The sequence below is a fragment of the Oncorhynchus keta genome, chromosome 8 (assembly GCF_023373465.1).
Source record: "Oncorhynchus keta strain PuntledgeMale-10-30-2019 chromosome 8, Oket_V2, whole genome shotgun sequence".
Taxonomy (NCBI): Eukaryota; Metazoa; Chordata; class Actinopteri; order Salmoniformes; family Salmonidae; genus Oncorhynchus; species Oncorhynchus keta.
The window spans coordinates 4,490,215-4,511,354 of NC_068428.1; the positions used below are offsets into that span (position 1 = coordinate 4,490,215).

Genomic DNA, 21,140 nt, shown 5'->3' on the forward strand with positions numbered 1-21,140 from the left:
TAGGATAAATTAAGCATGCTTGTATTTATGAAGCTTCCCAGCACATTATATGGCCTTTGCAAACAACATTTTAAATGGAGGGGGAAAACAAAGGATGTTAAGTATCCCCATGGGACATTTAATGAAAGGGTCTTTAAAAAAAATGGAATGGTGTTTTGTGTATAGTTTGTGAATGTTGTTTCAACATGCCTTGTATATTTTTATTTGTATGTAGACAATGTTTTGTGTACATATTGTTTTTTTGAATCAATTACTGCCACCAGCAGTCTAACTTAATTGAGATAAACGTTTTATTATAGCTTGGATTTCTCACTGGTGTTTATTTTTTATCAAGTGGTCATATGTCATTTTGTTTTAATTATAGGGGATTAGAAAACATATTCCCCCACAGGAAAAATAGCTTTCAGGGAAATTGGTAGAATGATCTATTAAAAAATAACTTTTATTATATTTATACTATATTATGGCCCAGACACACGTAAAACCACACAAGTGCAAGAGATGCATTTGCACAAGGAAGAATGCTGGAGCTCCTATAATCAGCAAATAGTCAGTAAAAAGTGCTCGGTGTAAAAGAGGAATGTAATTTAACAAGACTTGTGATATCATACACTAAAACAGCATACCATTTGTTATGGAAGTTTTATGGGGATCTATTCATCATGAAAGATCAGAGTACTGCATTACCTAAAATTCAATAATATTGATATTTCTACCAATCAAAGTTGTTTATCATAAAAGCTAGCACATGCACCATATCCCATGAAAGATGAAGGCAATGGATGGAATTACACTGACAGTCATATTTATGTAAATGGCCTCTACTGGAGACATGACATGAACACACAATGAATGCCGGAATGTCGGTAAGGAAAAAATCATGGTCTATGTATGAATGGAGTCCATCAGCACTGGAAGTGGAAGCATAAAAGTTGAATTTTCGATTTCAGCATAAACATAATACCGAAGGTGATTAGCAAATAAATTATACTAGTTACATGTATCACACAAAGTTGAGACATTAATGCCTTCAATACAACCCTAATACTATAAGTAACCGTATATGTTAAAGGTGAATAACTTCAGTTTCTGAAATCATTCAAGTTCAATGAATTCCGGATCACACTTAATAAATTAGAATGTAATTTTAAAAAGCTGCAGTATGTAACTTCCAAATGTCAAGTGCTATTTCTATGATATTTTACTATTAGTTTTGTGCACCAGCTGAATATACAATATCTTTGGTTATGTAAAATATAGTGGTTTAGATGGTACAGTGATTCTCTACACTATACTTGCTTGTTTTGTCACAAACTGAAATTAGGCAAACTATTAAGAGTTTTAGCAACCAGGAAATGGAGTTGCAATTTCTCCTTAGTGGGTCTTTCAAGAGGGGATGGGTTTGGTTTTCCTTTGTTGCTGGATCTTGTGAGCCCATCATATCTTTAAGTGTGGCTGAGGTACTGTTGCTGATGGCGACAATGCCGACTAGCCCTCTCTTCAATAGGGATGTAGTTCTTGCTGAAACACTTCCAGCACTGTTTTGATGGAATGTACACATCTGAGACATTCAGCACAATGCACAATATGGATGTTCAGCTCATGATGTAAAGAAAGACCTCAGTGGCTTTGGCGGTGTAGCAGTCGACGGTGTTTGGGCAAGAGTCCAGGCTGCAGCGAAGCAGTCTGGGAACGTCAAAGCCACTGTAGAGGAAGTAGAAGGCCAGGAGGGAGCCCACCTCGAAGGTAGTCTTGAAGACGAGGCTGATGATATAGGTTTAGAGCAGGCCACGGTTTAGTACTGCCTTTGTCCTCATAGATCTTCTTCCCATGCCTCCTCCCTCTCCCTGTTCTCGCGGTAGGCCACATGTAGAGCCACATGTGGAGCGAGTGGACACCATGATGAGCTGGAGGGCCCACATGCTGAGATTGGGAAGAAATGGTCGAAGCACACATTCTCACTGCCAGGCTGCTGGATTTTGCGTACAAAGTCCTTCCAGACATGCTCAGCAGCTGCCACGTACACAAGGATGCGGAAAATGAAGACGATGGAGAGCCAGATGCGCCCGATGACTGTGGAGTATTTGTTCACCCCACTCGGGATGTTTTCCAGAAACCCCCAGTTTGACATTCTCTAATTACATGAGCCTGTGGAGGATCGTGAAACTGTAGAAAGCAGCATACGTCCCAAATGGAACCACATTCCCTACATAGTGCACTACTTTTGACCAGGCTGTTCAAAGGTAGTACACTATGTACTCGGGAATAAGCTGCCATTTGGGACAAAGCCCTGTAGATACAAGGCCAATACTAAATTCTGCCTGTTATGAAGTCATCATCTAACAATAGAAATCGATTACAATCATACATAGGACATAGAGTTCTACTGTAGTTTTTTTGTTGCTCTGTGGCTACATTTCTAAATTCACCATTATTCTCTCCACTGTAAATAGAACAAAGTATTATAAACACTTGTTAACACTGTAGGCTACTTATACATTAGTGTAATAATGACAATGTTATGTAAAGTGTAACCAAAAAATAATAAATGGAAAGAGCAAATATCAAGTTGATAATATCTGTGTAGGAAGGAATTATGTTCCTCTTTAATAGGCGTGTTGCACTTTTTTACAATGAGAACTTCTACTGGCTCTGTATTTCCTGGGTAGCCGTACAGTAGCATCATGTATAAATGAGTTACCCTTTTACAAAAACCGAAAGCTTATATTTTCTATTACTCTCCAGTGAAAAAAAATGCCATTGATTTATTTCAAGCACTCAACTTGATCTGTGATAGTGTGCATTTTCCAGTAGCATAGATTAGATAGGTTTAACCTTCTTAGGATCACTATTATGTTAAGACAAATACAATATTGAAAGAAAATAAAACAATTAACTCACAGATTATAAACCGGCTATTGCAGTTTTTTTTTCTGTTTCTTTCAGGCGCCAATTTTCTGATGCTTGCTACTGCAGTCGATTTCCACGTTAAACACACCTGTCAAAGAGGCCACGCCTATTTGGTACGCAGAGGGCTTGTTATTTGGATATTCTATTGCGGACGAGCGGCACTATAAAAATCCTTAGCATAGTTAATTAAATGTACCCTGTATTATCTTTATTAGATTGTAGGTTTAACATTAAAGACTGTTTCTGAAGGTATGTTGAGCAATGTGACAAAGGTAAACAAAAAAGAATCCTAAATTGAACACGGTCTATTTTCAATATGCAGTTAGATTTATAGCTACCATTCATGAGTCAACCCATTAATCTGCATTCATCTGTCGTCAACCCAACAGTTTGTTTTGGGACAGAGAGTATAACCATGGTCACATTAAACACACATGGGACTGAACATCAGTGGTAGGACATATCAGTCAATGAGTTCAAATTGTGTTGCTGAAAGAATAAAGTCCTACAGAATTGTATCCAAGTTAAATTGTTATTTGAATGTCCCTTTCAAGTGCTGACTTCTGTGTGGCCACTGGTCATTATTTTTTGTATTGTCATTCCAGGTGACCTATGACCTGACTGTTAATAATGGGTCTTCACTTTTCTCCCTGTGTAAGGCTAAATAGCTATTACACTTTTTTCTGAATACATGGAAATAAAGTACAATTGTTTATGCTGATTCTTTGGTATAGGCCACTGTAACGCTAAATGCCGAACCAAAGGCTGTTCCACATACTGTCAACCAGCCTGTGCCGTAGCAATGTACTCCATCCACGCGGTGGCGCTGTATAATTGTATCATACAGACATTTCTTGTTGCATTCGTTGACTGTTATGACTTTCAAAACAAATGGACGTTTTGTGCATGCGCTTTTGATTGCTCGGGAATGTTTTCCATCATCAATAACGTTTCCTCAAACGCTTTGCACTCTTTCATACAATAGGGTTGCATAAATAAAGACTCAACATACTTTTGCAATGGCATCTGGAAACGATAAGGATGCCCCGAAAGAAGGGAATTTCAGGATTCCTGGCCTGAGGGGAGCGAAGACCACCACACTTTTCCGAGCTGTTAACCCCGAGCTCTTCATTAGACCAGTAAGGCCTACTGATGAACTCCTCGGCTACAATTGTATTAGGTACATAGGAGTTTGTTATCAGTGTCGTCTGTTGTTCACATGTCATTACATTTGTGGTTTATTTATTTTACAGAACAAGCCTGTGATGGCCTTTGGACTTGTAACTATCACCTTGTGTGTGGGCTACCTGGGCTACCTTCACGCCACCAAAGATAACGACCAGCAGCTGTATGAAGCTATTGACAGTGAAGGGGAGAAGAACATGAGGAGGAAAACCTCGAAATGGGACTGATCCCATCAGATATGCAATATATCCTGAACATTATTGTAGGGAAATGGCATGGGCGGAAAGCACTGGATCTGTGTATAAAATTATGATGGTTATTAAATATTGTTAAAATGAGGCAATAGCTGTTGGATTCAGTTATTCAACTATTGAAACAACAATTTACTTTAGAGAATAAATACAATAAGGTAAGCCCATAAAAAGCCTATAGATGATTCCACGTCAAGAAAGAGGACACAATAGGATGCATCACAATGAGTTTTTCCTTTTTCAGATACATGCATTTGAAGTCACATGTTCTTATAAAAAAAATCTTCTACAAAGCAGCATTTTAAGTACTTTAAACAGTAGCTAGTTTTAAATAGAGCAAGATATCTCACCCTATGGGTTGGGAGATAATACTTCAATAATTATGTACTTTGTGAGGTGAGTTCCAGTGTACAAGCTAAAATGGACAGAGTCAAAAAACAAGGGAAATTCCCAACGTGGGAATAGAAGCTTCACAGAATCCTTCCTGTGTCTAGAGGTGAAAGACGAACTGCAAGAGAGCGAGAGCCCAGAAGCCGTACTCACAGCTTTGTTTGGCAACACTGATAAAGCTGAAGCAGTTGAGTACTCACTCAAACCTCATTGGTATGTCCAAACCCCTTTTATTAGATTCACTCCAATGATACTACTTATCAATGATAGCAGTCTGTAACAGATGTTTAAGCGACTATCACATTAAATTGTATATAAAAGCGAAAACATACACCAGTATTACATGACCGAGTTTCAAAATGAGAAGGAGAAGTGTATTAAAGCTGCTCCCGAAGAGGCGTGTAAGGTAAAAACTACGGTTTGCAACTGCACATGGGGATAAAGATCGTACTTTTTGGACAAATGTCTGATGAAACACAAATTAGAACTGTTTGGCCATAATGACCATTGTTATGTTTGGTGGAAAAAGGGGGAGGCTTGCAAGCCAAAGAACACCATCCCAACCGTGAAGCACGGGGGGGGCAGCATCATGTTGTGGGGGGTGCTTTGCTGCAGGAGGAACTGGTGCACTTCACAAAATAGATGGCATCATGAGGTAGGAAAATTATGTGGATATATTGAAGCAACATCTAAAGACATCAGTCAGGAAGTTAAAGCTTGGTCGCAAATGGGTCTTCCAAATGGACAATGACTCCCAAACACACTTCCAAAGTTGTGTAAAAATGGCTTAATGACAACGAAGTCAAGGTAATGGAGTGGCCATCACAAAGCCCTGACCTGAATCCCATAGAACTTTTTTGGGCAGAACTGAAAAAGCATGTGTGAGCAAGGAGGCCTAAAAACCTGACTCAGTTACTCCGCCTCTATCAGGAGGAATGGGCCAAAGTTCACCCAATTTATTGTGGAAGGCTACCCAAAACGTTTGACCCAAATTAAATCATTTAAAGGCAATGCTACCAAATACTAATTGAGTGTATGTAAACTTCTGACCCACTGGGAATGTGATGAAATAAATAAAATCTGAAATAAATCATTCTCTCTACTATTAATCTGACGTTTCACATTCTTAAAATAATGTGTGAATCCTAACTGACTTAAAACAGGGACTTTTTATGTGGATTAAATGTCAGGGATTGTGAAACTGAGTTTAAATGTATTTGGCTACGGTGTATGTAAACTTCAACTATATATATATACTGTATTTTATACCATCTATTGCACCTTGCCTATGCTGCTCGGGCCATCGCTCATCCATATATTTTTATGTACATATTCTCATTCACCCTTTTTAGATTTGTGTGTATTAGGTAGTAGTTGGGGAACTGTTAGATTACTTGTTAGATATTACTGCGCTGTCGGAACCATAAGCACAAGCATTTTGCTACACTCGCATTAACATTTGCTAACCATGTATACAGTGCCTTGCGAAAGTATTCGGCCCCCTTGAACTTTGCGACCTTTTGCCACATTTCAGGCTTCAAACATATAGATATAAAACTGTATTTTTTTGTGAAGAATCAACAACAAGTGGGACACAATCATGAAGTGGAACGACATTTATTGGATATTTCAAACTTTTTAACAAATCAAAAACTGAAAAATTGGACAGATGCAAAATTATTCAGCCCCTTTACATTCCCCGCAGCAATGTTAGGGAAAAGGCGAGGTCCATAGAGAAATGGTTTGTCGAGATCGGTGTGGAAGAATTTGGCCTGCACATGCCAGGCCTAATCGCCCAACAGCCGTGCCTGATCTCACTAATACTCTTGTGGCTGAATGGAAGCAAGTCCCCGCAGCAATGTTCAACATCTAGTGGAAAGCCTTCCCAGAAGCGTGGAGGCTGTTATAGCAGCAAAGGGAGGACCAATTCCATATTAATGCCCATGATTTTAGAATGATCTTTTCGAGCAGGTGTCCACATACACCTCATGACCATGACTATGTGAACCCTATACATTAAAATGTCCAGTATGGGCACAATCAAGTAGCTTCATTTCTGAGATTAAATTAACAAAATCATGTTGCATGAATGCTAATGTTCTGTTTCTAACTATAGAAACTATTTCAGAACAATCTGTGATGGTAGGTGTTCCATGGTAGATTCAGTTAATCTATCTGGAGAGAGGAGTATGCAGTCAGTGACCTTTTCTCATTTGGGGAAAAAGTCTGCCCTCCACCCTCTCTCCGTCCTCTCTCTGTGAGTCGGAAACCGAGTGGTCGAAGAGATGCCAATTCGTTAGTAGGTGAACGGACGAGTCCTCCCCTCTAGCCACCTTTCATCAGTATAGTCATGTGGGTCCTTGTGGAAGAGTTTTGAAGTCTGCCACACCTCCTTTCAATCTTCTTTTGTTTTGTCTAAGGAGAAAAGTGTGTACACATTTAGAACGATAAGTAGCAAATTGTTTAAAATGTCTTGCACATCTAACTTAATTTATCACTTTACACTTATTTTGGGATTCACGCAGAGAGAACGTTTGCTAAGTGCGTCGAGGCATGTTGATTCTGGTCGGATCGAAATAAATTGTCAGTTTTCTCCGTTTCCAACTCTCCTTAACGTTCAAATGATTACACAAAACTGATGGATCCTAGAGATATATCACCTACAGTGCATTCGGAAAGTATTCAGACCCCTTGACTTTTTCCACATTTTATTACGTTACAGCCTTATTCTAAAATGGATTAAATTGTTTTTCCCCCTCATCAATCTATACACAATACCCTATAATGACAAAGCAAAAACAGGTTTTAGATTTTATTTTTTACAAAAGAAATATAGATATATAGAGAAATATATAGATATTACATTTACATAAGTATTCAGACCCTTTAATCAGTACTTTGTTGAAGCAGCTTTGGCAGCAATTACAGCCTTGAGTCTTCTTGGGTATGACACTACAAGCTTGGCACGCCTGTATTTGTGTAGTTTCTCCCACGCTTCTCTGCAGATCCTCAAGCGCAGTCAGGTTGAGTGGGGAGCGTTGCTGCAAAGCTATTTTCAGGTCTCTTCAGAAATGTTGGGTTCAAGTCCGGGCTCTGGCTGGGCCACCCAAGGACTTGTCCTAAAGCCACTCCTGCGTTGTCTTGGCTGTGTGCTTCGTGTTGTCCTGTTGGCAGGTGAACCTTCGCCCCAGTCTGAGGTCCTGACCGCTCTAGCAGGTTTTCATCAAGGTTCTCTTTGTAATTTGCTCTGTTTATCTTTCCCTCGATCCTGACTAGTCTTCCTGCTGCTGAATAACATACCCACAGCATGACATACCCACCATGCTTCACCGTAGGGGTGGTGCCAGGTTTCCTCCAGACGTGACTCTTGGCATTCAGACTAAAGAGTTGGTTGGTTTCATCAGACCAGATAATCTTGTTTCTCTTTTTTTAGGTGCCTTTTGGCAAACTCCAGCGGGCTGTCATGTGCCTTTTACTGAGGAGTGGCTTCTGTCTGGCCACTCTACCATATAGGCCTTATTGGTGGAGTGCTGCAGAGATGGTTATCCTTCTGGAAGGTTCTCCCATCTCCACAGAGGAACTCTAGAACTCTGTCAGAGTGACTATCGGGTTCTTGGTCACCTCCCTGATCATTGTCCTTCACCGATTGCTCAGTTTGGCCGGGCGGCCAGCTCTAGGAAGAGTGTCGGTGGTTCCAAACTTCTTCCATTTAAGAATGATGGAGGCCTATGTGTTTTTGGGGGACCATCAATGCTGCAGAATTGTTTTGCTATCCTTCCCCATTGTAGAGTAATAGTGAAGACATCAAAACTATGAAATCACACATAGAATCATGTAGTAACCAGCATAGTGTCAAGCAAATCAAAATATATTTTAGATTCTTCAAAGTAGCCCCCTTTTGCACAATCTTGGCATTCTCTCAACCAGCTTCATGAGAAATTATTTTCCAACTGTCTTTCCAGCACATTCTGAATACTTGTTGGCTGCTTTTCCTTCACTCCATGGTCCAACTCATCCCAAACCATCTCAATGGGGATGAGGCTAGGTCATCTGATGCAGTACTCCATCACTCTCCTTCTTGGTCAAATAGCTCTTACACAGCCTGGTGGTGTGTTTTGGGTCATTGTCCTGTTGAAAAACAAATTACAGTCCCACCAAACGCAAACCAGATGGGATGGCATATCGCTGCGGAAGCCATGCTGGTTGAATGTGCCTTGAATTCTAAATAAATCACCCACCGTGATGTCCATTGCTGGTGTTTCTTGACCCAAGCAAGTCTCTTTCTTATTATTGGTGTCCTTTTAGTAGTGGATTCTTTGCGTGAATCAGGCCTTCGAATTGCTGCAGTCTCCTCTGAACAGTTGTTGTTGAGGTGTGTCTGTTACCCAATTTTTGTATTTTTATTTAACCTTTTATTTAATTAGTTAATAACCTTTTATTTAAGCAGTTAAGAACAAATTCTTATTTACAATGACAGCCTACCCCGGCCAAACTCAGACGACGCTGGGCCAATTGTGCGCTGCCCTATGGGACTCCTAACCACGGCTGTATGTGATACAGCCTGGAATCGAACCAGGGACTGTAGTGACGCCTCTTGCACTGAGATGCAGTGGCTTGGACCGCTGCGCCACTCGGGAGCCCAGATAGGGCTATCTTATGTATACCACCCCTACCTGGTCACAAAGCAACTGATTGGCTCGAATGCATTAAGAAGGAAAGAAATTCCGTAAATTAACTTTTATCAAATCGCACCTGTTCATTGAAATGCATTCCAAATGTCTACCTCATGAAGCTGGTTGAGAGAATGCCAAGAATGTGCAAAGCTGTCAAGGCAAAGGGTGGGCAACTTTGATGAATCTCAAATAAACCAATCAAAACATATTTTCGAACACTTTTTTGGATACTACATGATTCCATGTGTGTTATTTTTGAAAGGAGAAAATAGCAAAAATACAGAAACTCTTGAATGAGTAGGTGTGTCAACTTTTGACTGGTACTGTAGGTCTGTAGCCTATACCATTTATCTTTTAATACAGTCATCTCTTGTTTAATTTGCAGCGTCTTTATATCCTTTGCCATGTTAGGCAAAAAAATGGGCAAGTTTATTTGTAGTCAGTCAAATTTGGTTCACGGTCACAAAGATGGATGAACATTTTGATTTTGCGTTTAGCGGATATCTTCTGTGTATAAAGTGACGTGGAAGGTCAAAGAAAGCATCAAGCGACGTGCTTAGCTGTTCCACGACTGGTCTGAAGCAGTCGTTAAATAACAAGCGTTTTCAAGAGCAACTTTGGTAACGATGGTTTTGAGAAAATGTGAACTTGACATGCAACAATTTTAAAGATTTTACTTAGGTACAGTTCGTATAAGGAAATTCATTTTAATGAATGAATTAGGCCCTAATCTATGGATTTCACATGACTGGGAATACAGATATGCATCTGTTGGTCACAGATATCTTCAAAGAAAAAAATGGGCCACAGGATCTCGTCACGGTATCTCTGTGCACTCAAATTGCCATCGATAAAATGCAATTGTGTTCGTTGTCCGTAGCTTAAGCCTGTCCATGCCATAACCCCACCGCCACCACGGGGCACACTGTTCACAGCTTTGACAGCGTTTCGCCCATACAACACCATACACGTAAGTCCGGTTGGACGTACTGCCAAATTCTCTAAAACGACGACGAAGTTGGCTTATGTTCTCAGGCATCAGCTCTGGTGGACATTCCTGCAGTCAACATGCAAATTGCACACTCCCTCAAAAGTTGAGACATCTGCAGCCTTTTATTGCCCCCAGCACAAGTTTCACCTGTGTAATGATCATGCTGTTTAATCAGCTTCTTGCTATGCCACACCTGTCAGGTGGATGGATTATCTTAGGAAAGGAGAAATGCTCACTAACAGAGATGTAAACAAATGGGACCAACACATTACATGTTCTGTAGATCTTTGTTGTTGTTCAGTGTAGCTTTTGGAAAACCAGGCCCAGGTAGAGTGCTTAACCAGTACATTTTGACCAATCATTTAGAGGGAGGAGTATGGTGTGAGTTTAAATGTATTGTTGAGGAGGCGAATTACGCATTTTACACACATTTCTAACTTTCTATGCAATGCTGTCAATGGATACATAATGCTGTTCTATTTCAAGGTTCAGCATAGGAGTCTTATTTTCCACAGGTTTAAGGTCTCTTGTCTTTGTTGAAAGGATAACTGAGGCTGCTGAAAGAATAGAGTTGCTGTGGCAACAGGCCTTTTCTAAGGCCCACCTCCAGGTGCAGGTCTACCAGCTGTGTGATGAGGCACAGCAGGTGGGTTATAATACATAACAATTACTCCAGGGTTGTGTTCATTAGGGCATGCAACATAAAATATTTGTGCAAAATATCCAGGTAGTCCCTCACTGTTTTAAGTGCGTTTTTCTTCCATTTGGTGCCCAATGAAAATGACCCATCATGCGTTTTTGTTTATTTTTGGTTAATTTACCTCCACTTGCAGATAGCTTTTAATCTGTTCAGTTATCAAAAAGAGAAGCTCCAGACGTACAGAATCGAGATTGCTAAAGATGCGAGGAAGGCTGAGACGTTAACATCTGAATTTGAGGCATCCATCTATACACCTGCCATGGTAAATATAGGCTACTCTGATATTTTCCTCCTAAGATGGGTGCATTGAAGTATTAAAGTTGCTGTATGGATCCTGGACAACAGCAGTGTTGTGTTTACATGTCTTCTCTCCCTGCTGCCAGGCTCTAGGCCGCTGTGCTGAGGATGTGATCCACACGTTAGCTGACACTCTGCTTCCTGGTGATGCCCAGACCAGGGAAGAGTGGGTGCAGGATCCGGACAGACTGAAGGAGAACTTCCACTCTGCTGTAGAGCGCCCTCATCAGACCCTCGGAGCAGTCGCCGACTTCGACCACTACTACAACAAAGTAGGTATTCTGTTGGACTGACCTTTTTATGATTTCTGAGTGTATATGCTAACTTAGAAATGTCTACATAATACTGAAGTGTTAATTGAAATTGACAACAATTATTGAAGATTATTAGGAAGATTATTGAAATTACATTTACGTTTTATATTTATCTCCTCGTGACATGCATGATGCATAATGTGGTCTATTTAATCTAATGTCATGTACTCAATTTCTTTCATCTCAACAGGCCAATAGCTGGTACAGCATCGTCCTGTGTGAGAACTTTCTCCAAGACCTTCTGTGGGGTGTGAACTGTGACAGCCTCCCCAAACGGTACCACCCGCTGGAGATGCATGGCCCTGACCCTGTGTGAAGGCAGGCGGTCTGTGACTTCCTGAGAAGGAACCCCTCCCCAGACATGGAGTAGCTGGTCCAGCTGGCTCACCTGGCCAATGTCATCCCTGACGCCCAGCTCTAGCAGAAGGGCAAACAGCTGTCACAAAGGTGAGAAACTCCAGCTTGTGTGTTGGAAAACTTCTGTTGCATAATCATGTTTAAATGCTTTAGGGGGGTATTAACTAGTTAAAACTTCTATTTGCTATTTGATTTGGCAACTTGTATGGCAGTATTTCTATTGAATACTTGTTCACAGCCAAGTTGGCCCTGCCACCTTCTCTCCAGGTGCATGAACCTGCGAAAACTCCTGACTTCTCCAGGGGCAGTACCTATCTGCAGTGGCAGTATGAGTTTCTGAGAGCCCGCCACAGGAAAGGGCCTGGGCCACACACTAACCTGGGTGTGGGTGGAGGCCCCGAGGCCATTAACAGTCCAGGCGGGGCATTATGTAGTCTCCAAAAAACCTCTCGTTCCAGATCAGACTGACAACCTGCACAGCCGTAGCTCCCTCTCTAACCTCAAACACCAAGTCCTTCTAGGTACGTCCCCCTCCAGTGCTATCTCTGGGGCTGTGTCTGCTGTGGGGAATACTCCCTCTCTCAGCTCCTCTGACTGGTGTTGATGGAGCAGGAAGCAGCCATGTGGAGACTGGGGCAGGGAGGGAGGGATGGGAAGGGCTGTCCAAGGTACCAGCCACAAGGCAGCCCCAGATCCACGAGGAGAACATCTCTAGCGTGTCTGACTCGGGAGGACTGTAGTAGGGAGGAGTTTGACTTTGGCTCTGTGGGCAATACCTCCATGGCCAGCATTCAGATTATCCCTAAAATAACGGTGGACTAGATTTTGAAATGAAACTGAAGCAGTCGGCTACCCTGCCCCAGAACCCCTGGCTCAGTCTGCCTGTGGATGACCTGGAGAACTCTTACACGGTCACCATCACCCAGAACCCTTCACCACATCAACAAGACGTCAAGAGCCCAAACCCCTCAGAGTGCTCCCACCACACCAACCAATTATCCAATCGGTCTCGAGACCAGCCCACACAGACGGAGGTACACACCCGTCCTCAGAGCAGAGGGGCACAGCCCAGTGACAGTATCCTATAGGCACAGGACAGCTTTGAGGAGTCAGAACTGAGCCCCACTTGTAATTCCCTCTCCAGCACCATCACAGATGCAGGAGACGTGCCCAACTACACTGCAGAGAGCATTCCCACTCTTCTCTGGGATACGTATGACTTCCATAACCCGAAACGGGACACCTGTGAAAGGTAATGACACATTTATGCTCTTGTCTCATGACATGGTCCACATAGCCGCTAATTGTGCCTAGCACTTATATTGTTTGTGTTTGTAGGATTACAAGCTCCATGTGTAACGGATCTCATCCTCCTCTTCTGAGGAGGAGTAGCGAGAAGGATCGGAGGACCAATGAGCAGCGTGGTAAGTGTCCATAATGTTTAATCAAACACAACAGAACACTGGAACAAAACAATAAACGTGAATAACCGAAACAGTCCCGTGTGGCACAGACACTAACACGGAAAATGAACACCCACAACTCAAAAGTGAAACCAGGCTAAGTACGATTCTCAATCAGGGACAACGATTGACAGCTGACTCTGATTGAGAACCATACTAGGCCGAACACAGAAATCCCAAATGATAGAAAAACGAACATGGACAACTCACGCCCTGACCATGCTAAAACAAAGATATAACAAAGGAACTACGGTCAGAATGTGACAACATGACTGAAGTCTCGTAAATTGACTGGGACCTAAAGGAACAGTGGGGTCTCAGGGACGTGGCGGAAATACTGGAGGCAGGTTGACTCAAATGTTCAATGGATTGTTTTCATGCCAAAGCAGTAAATAGTTCGGAGCATTAGATTTGCACATTACCAAGATTGGTAATAGTGACCATAATCACATTGGCTTAGGCCAATACCTTGCATTTGTAAACACTTTTTGTACAGGTGGAAGAGAATGTGATGGCACAGAGCAGATGTGGAATGTTCTTCTGAATACTGGGAGCTCAAGCAAAGTGTGGGCGTCATGGGGCAGCGAGGAGCAGACAAGTTTGGTAGGTCGTGATGATATACAGTGCCTTCAGAAATGATTCACACCCCTTGACTTTTTCCCCCAAAAATGGTGTTACAGCCTGAATTTAAAATGGATTTACATGTTTGTCATTGGCCTACACACAATACCCCGTAATGTCAAAGTGGAATTATGTTTTTTTAATGTTTACAAATAATTCTAAATGAAATGCCATGAGTTTAAGTATTCAACCCCTTGTTATGGCAAGCCTGAATAAGTTCAGGAAAAAAACATTTGCTTAACAAGTCACATAAGTTGCATGAACTTACTCTGTGCAATAATAATGTTTTAACATGATTTCTGAATGACTACCTCATCTCTGTACCCCACACATACAACTACATGTAAGGTCCCTCAGTCAAGCCGTGCATTTAAACCACAAAGACCAGGAGGTTTTCCAATGCCTCGCAAACAAGGGCACCTGTTGGTAAATGGGTGTATAACTTTTTGAATAATCAATACATTTTTTTAAAAAGCAAGCAGACATTGAATATCCCTTTGAGCATGGTGAAGTTTAATTAATTAATTACACTTTGGATGGTGTAGTCACTACAAAGGTACAGGCGTCTGTCCTAACGCAGTTGCTGGTGAGTAAGGAAACCGCTCAGGGATTTCCTATGAAGTCAATGGTGACATTAAAACGGTTACTTTAATGGCTGTGATAGGAGAACTGAGGATGAATCAACAACATTGTAGTTACTCCACAATACTAACCTAATTGACAGTGCGAAAAGGAAGCCTGTACAGAATAAAAAATATTCCAAAACATGCATCCTGTTTGTAACAAGTCACTAAAGTTAAACTGCAGAAAATAAATTACAATTTTTGTCCTGAATAGAACGTGTTATGTTTGTGGCAAAGCCAATACAAGATATTACGGAGTACCACAAAAAAAAAATCAAGCATAGTGGTGGCTGCATCAGGCTATTGGTATGCTTGTAATCGTTAAGGACTGTTAAGGAGTTTTTCAGGCTAAAAATTAACAATGGCTCTAAGCACAGGCGAAATTCTAGAGGAAAACCTGGTTGTCTGCTTTCAACCAGATACTGGGAGATGAATTCACCCCTCAGCAGGACAATAACTTAAAACAAAAACACAAATGTACACTGGAGTCACAAGTCAGTTTGTCAAATATCTGCCCTGCAAAGCTGCCCCGGTCAAATGTAAGTGCTGTTATTGTGAAGAGGAAATGTATAGGAGCAACGATTTCGGGATGAGATGTTCGACGAGTAGGTGTCCACATACTTTTTGTCAAATAGTATGTATTCGTGTTTTATTGTTAAATTCTAACATTTGTTTAAAAAAAGATATATATATATATATATATATATATATATATATATATATATATATATATTATTTTGTTTACCTTAGAGTATTTTGTGTAGATAATTGACAAATTACAATTAAATCCATTTTAATCACTTTATAACACAATAAAATATGTGGAAAAGGTCAAGGGTGTGACGACTTACTGAAGGCACTGTAAATGTGTTCCTGTATGTCAGACTTGGATCATGGGACCACTTAAGCTGGTGAACTACAAAGTAGACCATTGCCCATACATTACAAATTAGATTCCATAAATTAGATTGTGGCTTTTTCCTCCAATTACAAAATGCACTGGTCAACAAACAACCATTTGTACTATTTTCGTAGACTCCTGCACATTGTTAAGAAAGTATTGTTTTTACAAGATTGAACAGGGATTTAACTTAATGCAAGACAATTGTTTATCTTGTTTAGCGGCCTTTAAATCGTAATAGATACCCCATCAGCTGGTTATCTCCACTGTTATTGTTAAATCAATAACAATGTTATTGTTCTTGTTCTTGTTTCCAGATGTCCTCCAGTGATTTAAAAGCGGCGGGTGTCCTGGGTCTTGATGACAGTCTTGACTCTGCCGACACTGACAACCATAGTGAATGCCGGTCATCAGAGGCAGCCAGTGAAACTGAGGCATCAGAATGCAGCCAATGGAGAATGGGCCGACGGGGTTGAGGCCCCCTCAAACCAACAGGGGACAGTTCCTGAAGGAGCTTAAAGGACTGCACGTTCTCGATGAGCTCATCATGGAGGAGAACCTCAAGATCCACAAACTCAGACAAGCTGAGAACGAGAGCCTTGATGAAAAGCCCCCTCAATCGACGGGCTCCCAAAGTACGTGCAAGGAGAGGCAGGCGTTTCTATTCAAACTAGACAGAGAGAAAAGGGAAGTGGAGAGGATGGAAATGAACCTAGCTAAAGAGATGACTAAAAGATGTCAACTCACAAAGAGGATAAGCAGAACCAAGAAAGTAGTGAAATGCTCTATAATGGACAGGACTTCTAAACTGAATAACTTGGAGGTTGGTGCTCTCTGCGATGATCTTATATCAGACCATAGAAGCCTCAACGTAAAGCACTTGCCAACCCTGCCCAAACACACCATAAACCTTGATCCTAATGAATCCCTTTGTTATTACTGCAACCTTTTCTACCATAATGCCTGTATCACAAGACTTTGTTCAAAGTGTAAATGGTCAGTATCCACATGCGGACTCTAGTATATCTGGCTGTGGTGATGCCGTGGTAGAAGTAGATGCTCTCAGCCACAGTGAGTTTATGGAGCCCAGAGCATCACAACCAGTCTTAACTCTACCACAAAGCTATTCTGATCCCAGTGAAGTTATTGAAGAGGTTAGAATCCAACACCGAGAGAGTACAGATGAGGAAGGCTTAGATTTCAGATTGGTGTACAACTTGCAATTTCCCCAAGAGGCCACCTTGACACCTGAAATGTGCCCAGAACATGGAGTATTTGACCCGAGTTGGAATTATAACAACCCCCCCCCAGTGCCTAAACCAAGAAAGGCATCACTTCCTGTGAATGACAAAGGTCTAGAACTCAACATCTCAATGGAAACCATGTATTTAACCCTCTGCCCTGATAGTGATTCAGACCCTAACCCCAGACTCGCACCAGAAGTCATGCCAGAGTTCAGCACTCATCCGAAGCCTAAAGGGCGAAGCCTCAAACCTGTGAAGGACCACAGCAATATCCACAACAACAAACCCCTCACAGCTCAACAGGCATCATTATGCAATAACCCTTTGGAGTCCCGTGAGCAGTCCTCTCTTGACAATTCCTCTGTTGAATCAACATTAACACCTGTTGACTCTGCCGGTGTTCAGATAGAAATCCAGACAGAAATCCAACCTCTCCCAGAAATCTGAGGATATTTCAATGGCACATTCTGGGTTTAATTCTGAAGAGCTACCTCGTATGTTTGCTGAAGCAATATCTGGATCATGTGAACCAAGCGGAGCTGATGAGAGAAGTAGAGCCCTGATGGGTTTCAGAGGTGTAGGACTGCAAGGAGGGCCATCTCTAGGTCACCTGTCAATCAACCCAATGTCCAAATAACCACCAGAGACGTAAGGATTAGTAGTTGTTTGGAAAGACATTCACGTTATTCACAATTTGAATATTATACGTTCTTTCAGTTAAATGGGAATGATTATATCTCTCTGAACTTGTATTTACAGATGACCAATTTCAATACTCCAACAGTGCTGGACACAGGATCTGATTTGACGAAAGCAGGGTTTGCTGATCAGGACCTCCCCAAATACTATATTTCCAAATATCATTGGGCTGCCTAAATATGAGGTAATTGTATGAGCAAAGTATTTGGTGTTTGTCCCGGGTCATGTGGCTATTCATATGCTAGGCCGCCTCCATACGTTTCCCAACATGGAGACTGGCTTTCTGATTTGCCTACTGTTTTGTCAACAGGAAATAATGAATGGCAACTTTGAACAGGAGACTTTCATTGGACATGAGGCTCAACACATGAGAGGAGTCCTGGTACTGAAGTATCCCATGAAAAACGGAATTATAAGCAACTGGGAGGAAATGGAGAAGGGTTGTCTACTGTTGACATAATTCTATCCCATTGATGTTCTGATGAAGCTGTAGTACCTGGCGGTTATAGGATTTAAACCTCACTGGTCTCGCTTCAGATTTGGCACCACACGTTCCAGCAAGCTGCAGGTCGATCCAGGCGACCACCCAGCCATGAACCCCCTGGAGAACCGCCAGCGCATGATGGAACTTATGTTTGACTGCTTTAACGTTCCCCTCGCCTATGTGACCATGCAGGCAGTGCTGGCACTCTACGCAGCAGGGAGGTCCACAGGTAAACTAACTTTTATCTACTCTGTTGATGTAAGTAAATATACAGTAGATTCAGTTAAATATATGAATCCATCTAATCCAGTGATTATATTCCTGAGTAAAGGATTGCATGCTTTCACTCTTGTTCAAAGTAAAGATTCAAATCTAGGAGAGAAATTATGTATTTTTAGCTTTAATAATGGATAAGATTGCTAATCATTGTAGCCTTTGTCTTCTAATAGGTGTAGTGTTTGACTCTGGGGATGAGTCATGGGGTGCCAGTGTTTGAGGGATACTGTCTACCTCACGCAGTGGATGGCCATGATGTTACAATGCACCTTAAAATGGTATTTGATGTTAACAGTTTAGGTTTTTTTTTTTTTTTTACAGGGACTCTGTTAAATATGCTAATTTGGTCAAAAAAACAATTTATTATTTTCCCCAAAAATGGTGTTACAATTTACAGCCTGAAATTAGAACCATGGTGCCTACAGACGTGAGGGAGTGTGTGCGTGTGACCAGCCCTAAGGACGGAGGTGTATCTGTTTGGAGTAGAGTGGAGGTGCAGTGCTAGCTAACTTGTCATCCTTTGACTTCACCTGGATCTGCCAAGAGGAATATGAGGAACCTGGCCCACAGATCGTCTTCAGGAAGTGCTTCTGAGCTGGACTCATCATCTGGACTGGATGGTCCTGAAATGGATGGTGCAATATAGTTCTACTGCATAATGCCAGAGGACATTTCAGCTTGAAGCTTCCAACGCTCTATTACTTTGAGTGTGATATAAAATTGTTCTACTGTTGTCGGGCAGATCAGACAATAGTTGGGAATGTTCTGATTTATGCTTAGTGACATAAATCCTGATTCAAGACAGTTGCATTCCTTAAATTGATGCCTTTGTCAAAGATGTCCTGAGGATGTCCAAAGATTTACTTAGAATCTTCTTATCAGGGTCTGGCAATAATGTAAAGAAAGATTACATATTTATACGCACTTCAGAACAGGTTTGAACATATTTCTCTGTGTGCCTCTTGAAATATTAGTTTGTTTTCCCACCCTTTTCTCCTCTTTTCAAATTTTTTTTTGGGGGGTGAACCAGGTATTTTGGTGATGGTAGGAAAACCAATCTACTTTATTTAAAGGCCCATTTGATCAGTCTTCTCCGTTTCTGAGAAACTACTACATATGCCATGGTTTTGGCAATGTCCATGACATGATGGCCTATAACACAAGTCCTGTAGCCTAGTGGTTAGAGCGTTGGACTAGTAACCCGAAAGGTTGCAACATCGAATCCCTGAGCTGACAAGGTGAAAATCTGTCATTCTGCCCCTGAACAAGGCGGTTAACCCACTGTTCCTAGGCCGTCACTGAAAATAGGAATTTGATCTTAACTGACTTGCCTAGTTAAATCAAAAATAATGTGCACTGATCTTTTAAACCTACATTTTTTTGTGTGTGTGAAGAGTCCCTTTGGTTCAATTCACAACGTCACCTATTTTTGACTCGGGTACACGTTTGTTCACAATATAGACTTTTCTGACTTACGAGTATTGATAAATCGTTCTACGTTTGGTAATGAATGGGACACATCTGTTAAGTGCATGTTTTTCTACTATAAAAGTGTTTTGACAGCAAAGTACCTAAACTTGATGAGAAAGTTGTATGTTGATTCATTGCGGCTATGACTTTCCCATTTGACGGTTACCTTGTACCCTTCCAAAAAACGGCCTGTTCATATGGACACACAATTGGCCTTATTAGTTTGGACCTTGCAGCATTTTGATAAACCTGACCTGAGTATAAACCCCATTTTGTTGACGGTAGACCTACTACCTAGTGTATGATTCACGTGTTACTTAACCCAGTCTTTGACGCACCATTTTTACATGTACTCTTCAGTGTTTTTTAAGAACTGCCATGTGTTTTTCTACTCTAAAGAAGTGGGGTTGCCATGTGATCTTAATCTCAGGTCTTAAGTGGAAGTCCGTAATCAACCCCTGTGAAATGGAAAGGCCTTATCCAAGGGCTAAAATATGGAGACCGATGAATACTCAGCTCATTGACGTTAGTTCTTGGTCAGAGGTTGAGTTGAAGTTCCAGCCTCTCCTTTTTGAACTGTACATTCCATGCTTGAGATTTGCTACCTTCATCTAGACCAAGTTGTGTATGTAATGTCTGTTTTTATAATAAATATTTTTATCAAAATGTATTTTTCCATTATGTCCTTGTCAGGATATGTGTGAAGGGCTGTAGGAAGTCAGGCGCAGGAGAGCAGATAGTTGGTGGCAAAACGGAGCCTTTTATTTGGCGACCCAAAAGCACACGGCACAAACTAACACGAAATACAAATAAGGGTTTAACATAACCCAGCTTAACCAGCCTAATGTGTGCATACATGAACAGATAAACAATACCACGCAAAGACATGGGAAAACAGAGGGTTAAATACACAACACATAATGAGGGATATGAGAACTAGGTGTGTGGAAAAACAAGACAAAACAAATGGAAAATGAAAAATGGATCGGCGATGGCAAGAAGACCGAAGACTTCGACCGCCGAACACCGCCGAACAAGGAGAGGAATCGACTTCGGCAGAAGTCGCGACAGTCCTGCATGTCAATGTTATGCAAAGTTTAAAAAAATAATTAATGAGCATTTAATGACATGAAATGAATGAGAAGGCCAGTAAGATGTGTGCATCAATGCATTATGCTAGCTACTACAGTTACAATATTGCAACTTTTACATCCTGTGGCTCATGCAGTGTTACATTGATTACCATGGCAACCATGAAGATGTGGTGCAGAGGTGGGGAATTTGCATGATC

At 41.3% G+C, this 21,140-nt stretch overlaps 1 protein-coding gene, 2 long non-coding RNA genes and 1 pseudogene across 5 annotated transcripts; 3 read left to right on the forward strand and 1 right to left on the reverse strand.

The window, feature by feature from the left end:
• Positions 1 to 134: 134 nt before the first annotated feature.
• On the reverse strand, positions 135 to 3,659 carry LOC127931322 (gap junction beta-7 protein-like; annotated as a pseudogene).
• Positions 3,660 to 3,789: 130 nt separating this feature from the next.
• LOC118386712 (small integral membrane protein 8-like) lies at positions 3,790 to 4,434 on the forward strand. Its single transcript, XM_035774464.2, has 2 exons — positions 3,790 to 4,049; positions 4,164 to 4,434. Exons 1-2 carry the CDS (start codon positions 3,930 to 3,932, stop codon positions 4,320 to 4,322), a joined length of 279 nt encoding a protein of 92 aa, XP_035630357.1. The 5' UTR covers positions 3,790 to 3,929; the 3' UTR covers positions 4,323 to 4,434.
• A 2,552-nt stretch (positions 4,435 to 6,986) lies between these two features.
• Positions 6,987 to 12,703, forward strand: LOC127931324 (uncharacterized). Its single transcript, XR_008140690.1, has 4 exons — positions 6,987 to 11,362; positions 11,484 to 11,669; positions 11,902 to 12,158; positions 12,336 to 12,703. It is a non-coding gene; the product is annotated as an uncharacterized LOC127931324 (long non-coding RNA).
• Positions 12,704 to 20,494, forward strand: LOC118386713 (uncharacterized). 3 transcript variants are annotated; one of them, XR_008140688.1, is made up of 8 exons: positions 12,704 to 13,320; positions 13,407 to 13,492; positions 14,028 to 14,134; positions 15,994 to 17,568; positions 17,680 to 17,803; positions 17,930 to 18,332; positions 18,553 to 18,657; positions 18,777 to 20,494. It is a non-coding gene; the product is annotated as an uncharacterized LOC118386713 (long non-coding RNA). The 3 variants fall into 3 exon arrangements; XR_008140689.1 differs by having other exon boundaries at positions 17,930 to 18,001; positions 18,157 to 18,332; positions 18,553 to 20,494; XR_008140687.1 differs by having other exon boundaries at positions 18,553 to 20,494.
• The last annotated feature ends 646 nt before the right edge of the window (positions 20,495 to 21,140 follow it).

Excerpts from the sequence above, each read along its gene's own strand:
- LOC118386712 (XM_035774464.2), top strand. The coding sequence starts at position 3,930 with ATGGCATCTGGAAACGATAAGGATGCCCCGAAAGAAGGGAATTTCAGG. Across the intron at positions 4,050-4,163 it reads CCGAGCTCTTCATTAGACCA|AACAAGCCTGTGATGGCCTT; the intron begins GTAAGGCCTACT and ends TTTATTTTACAG.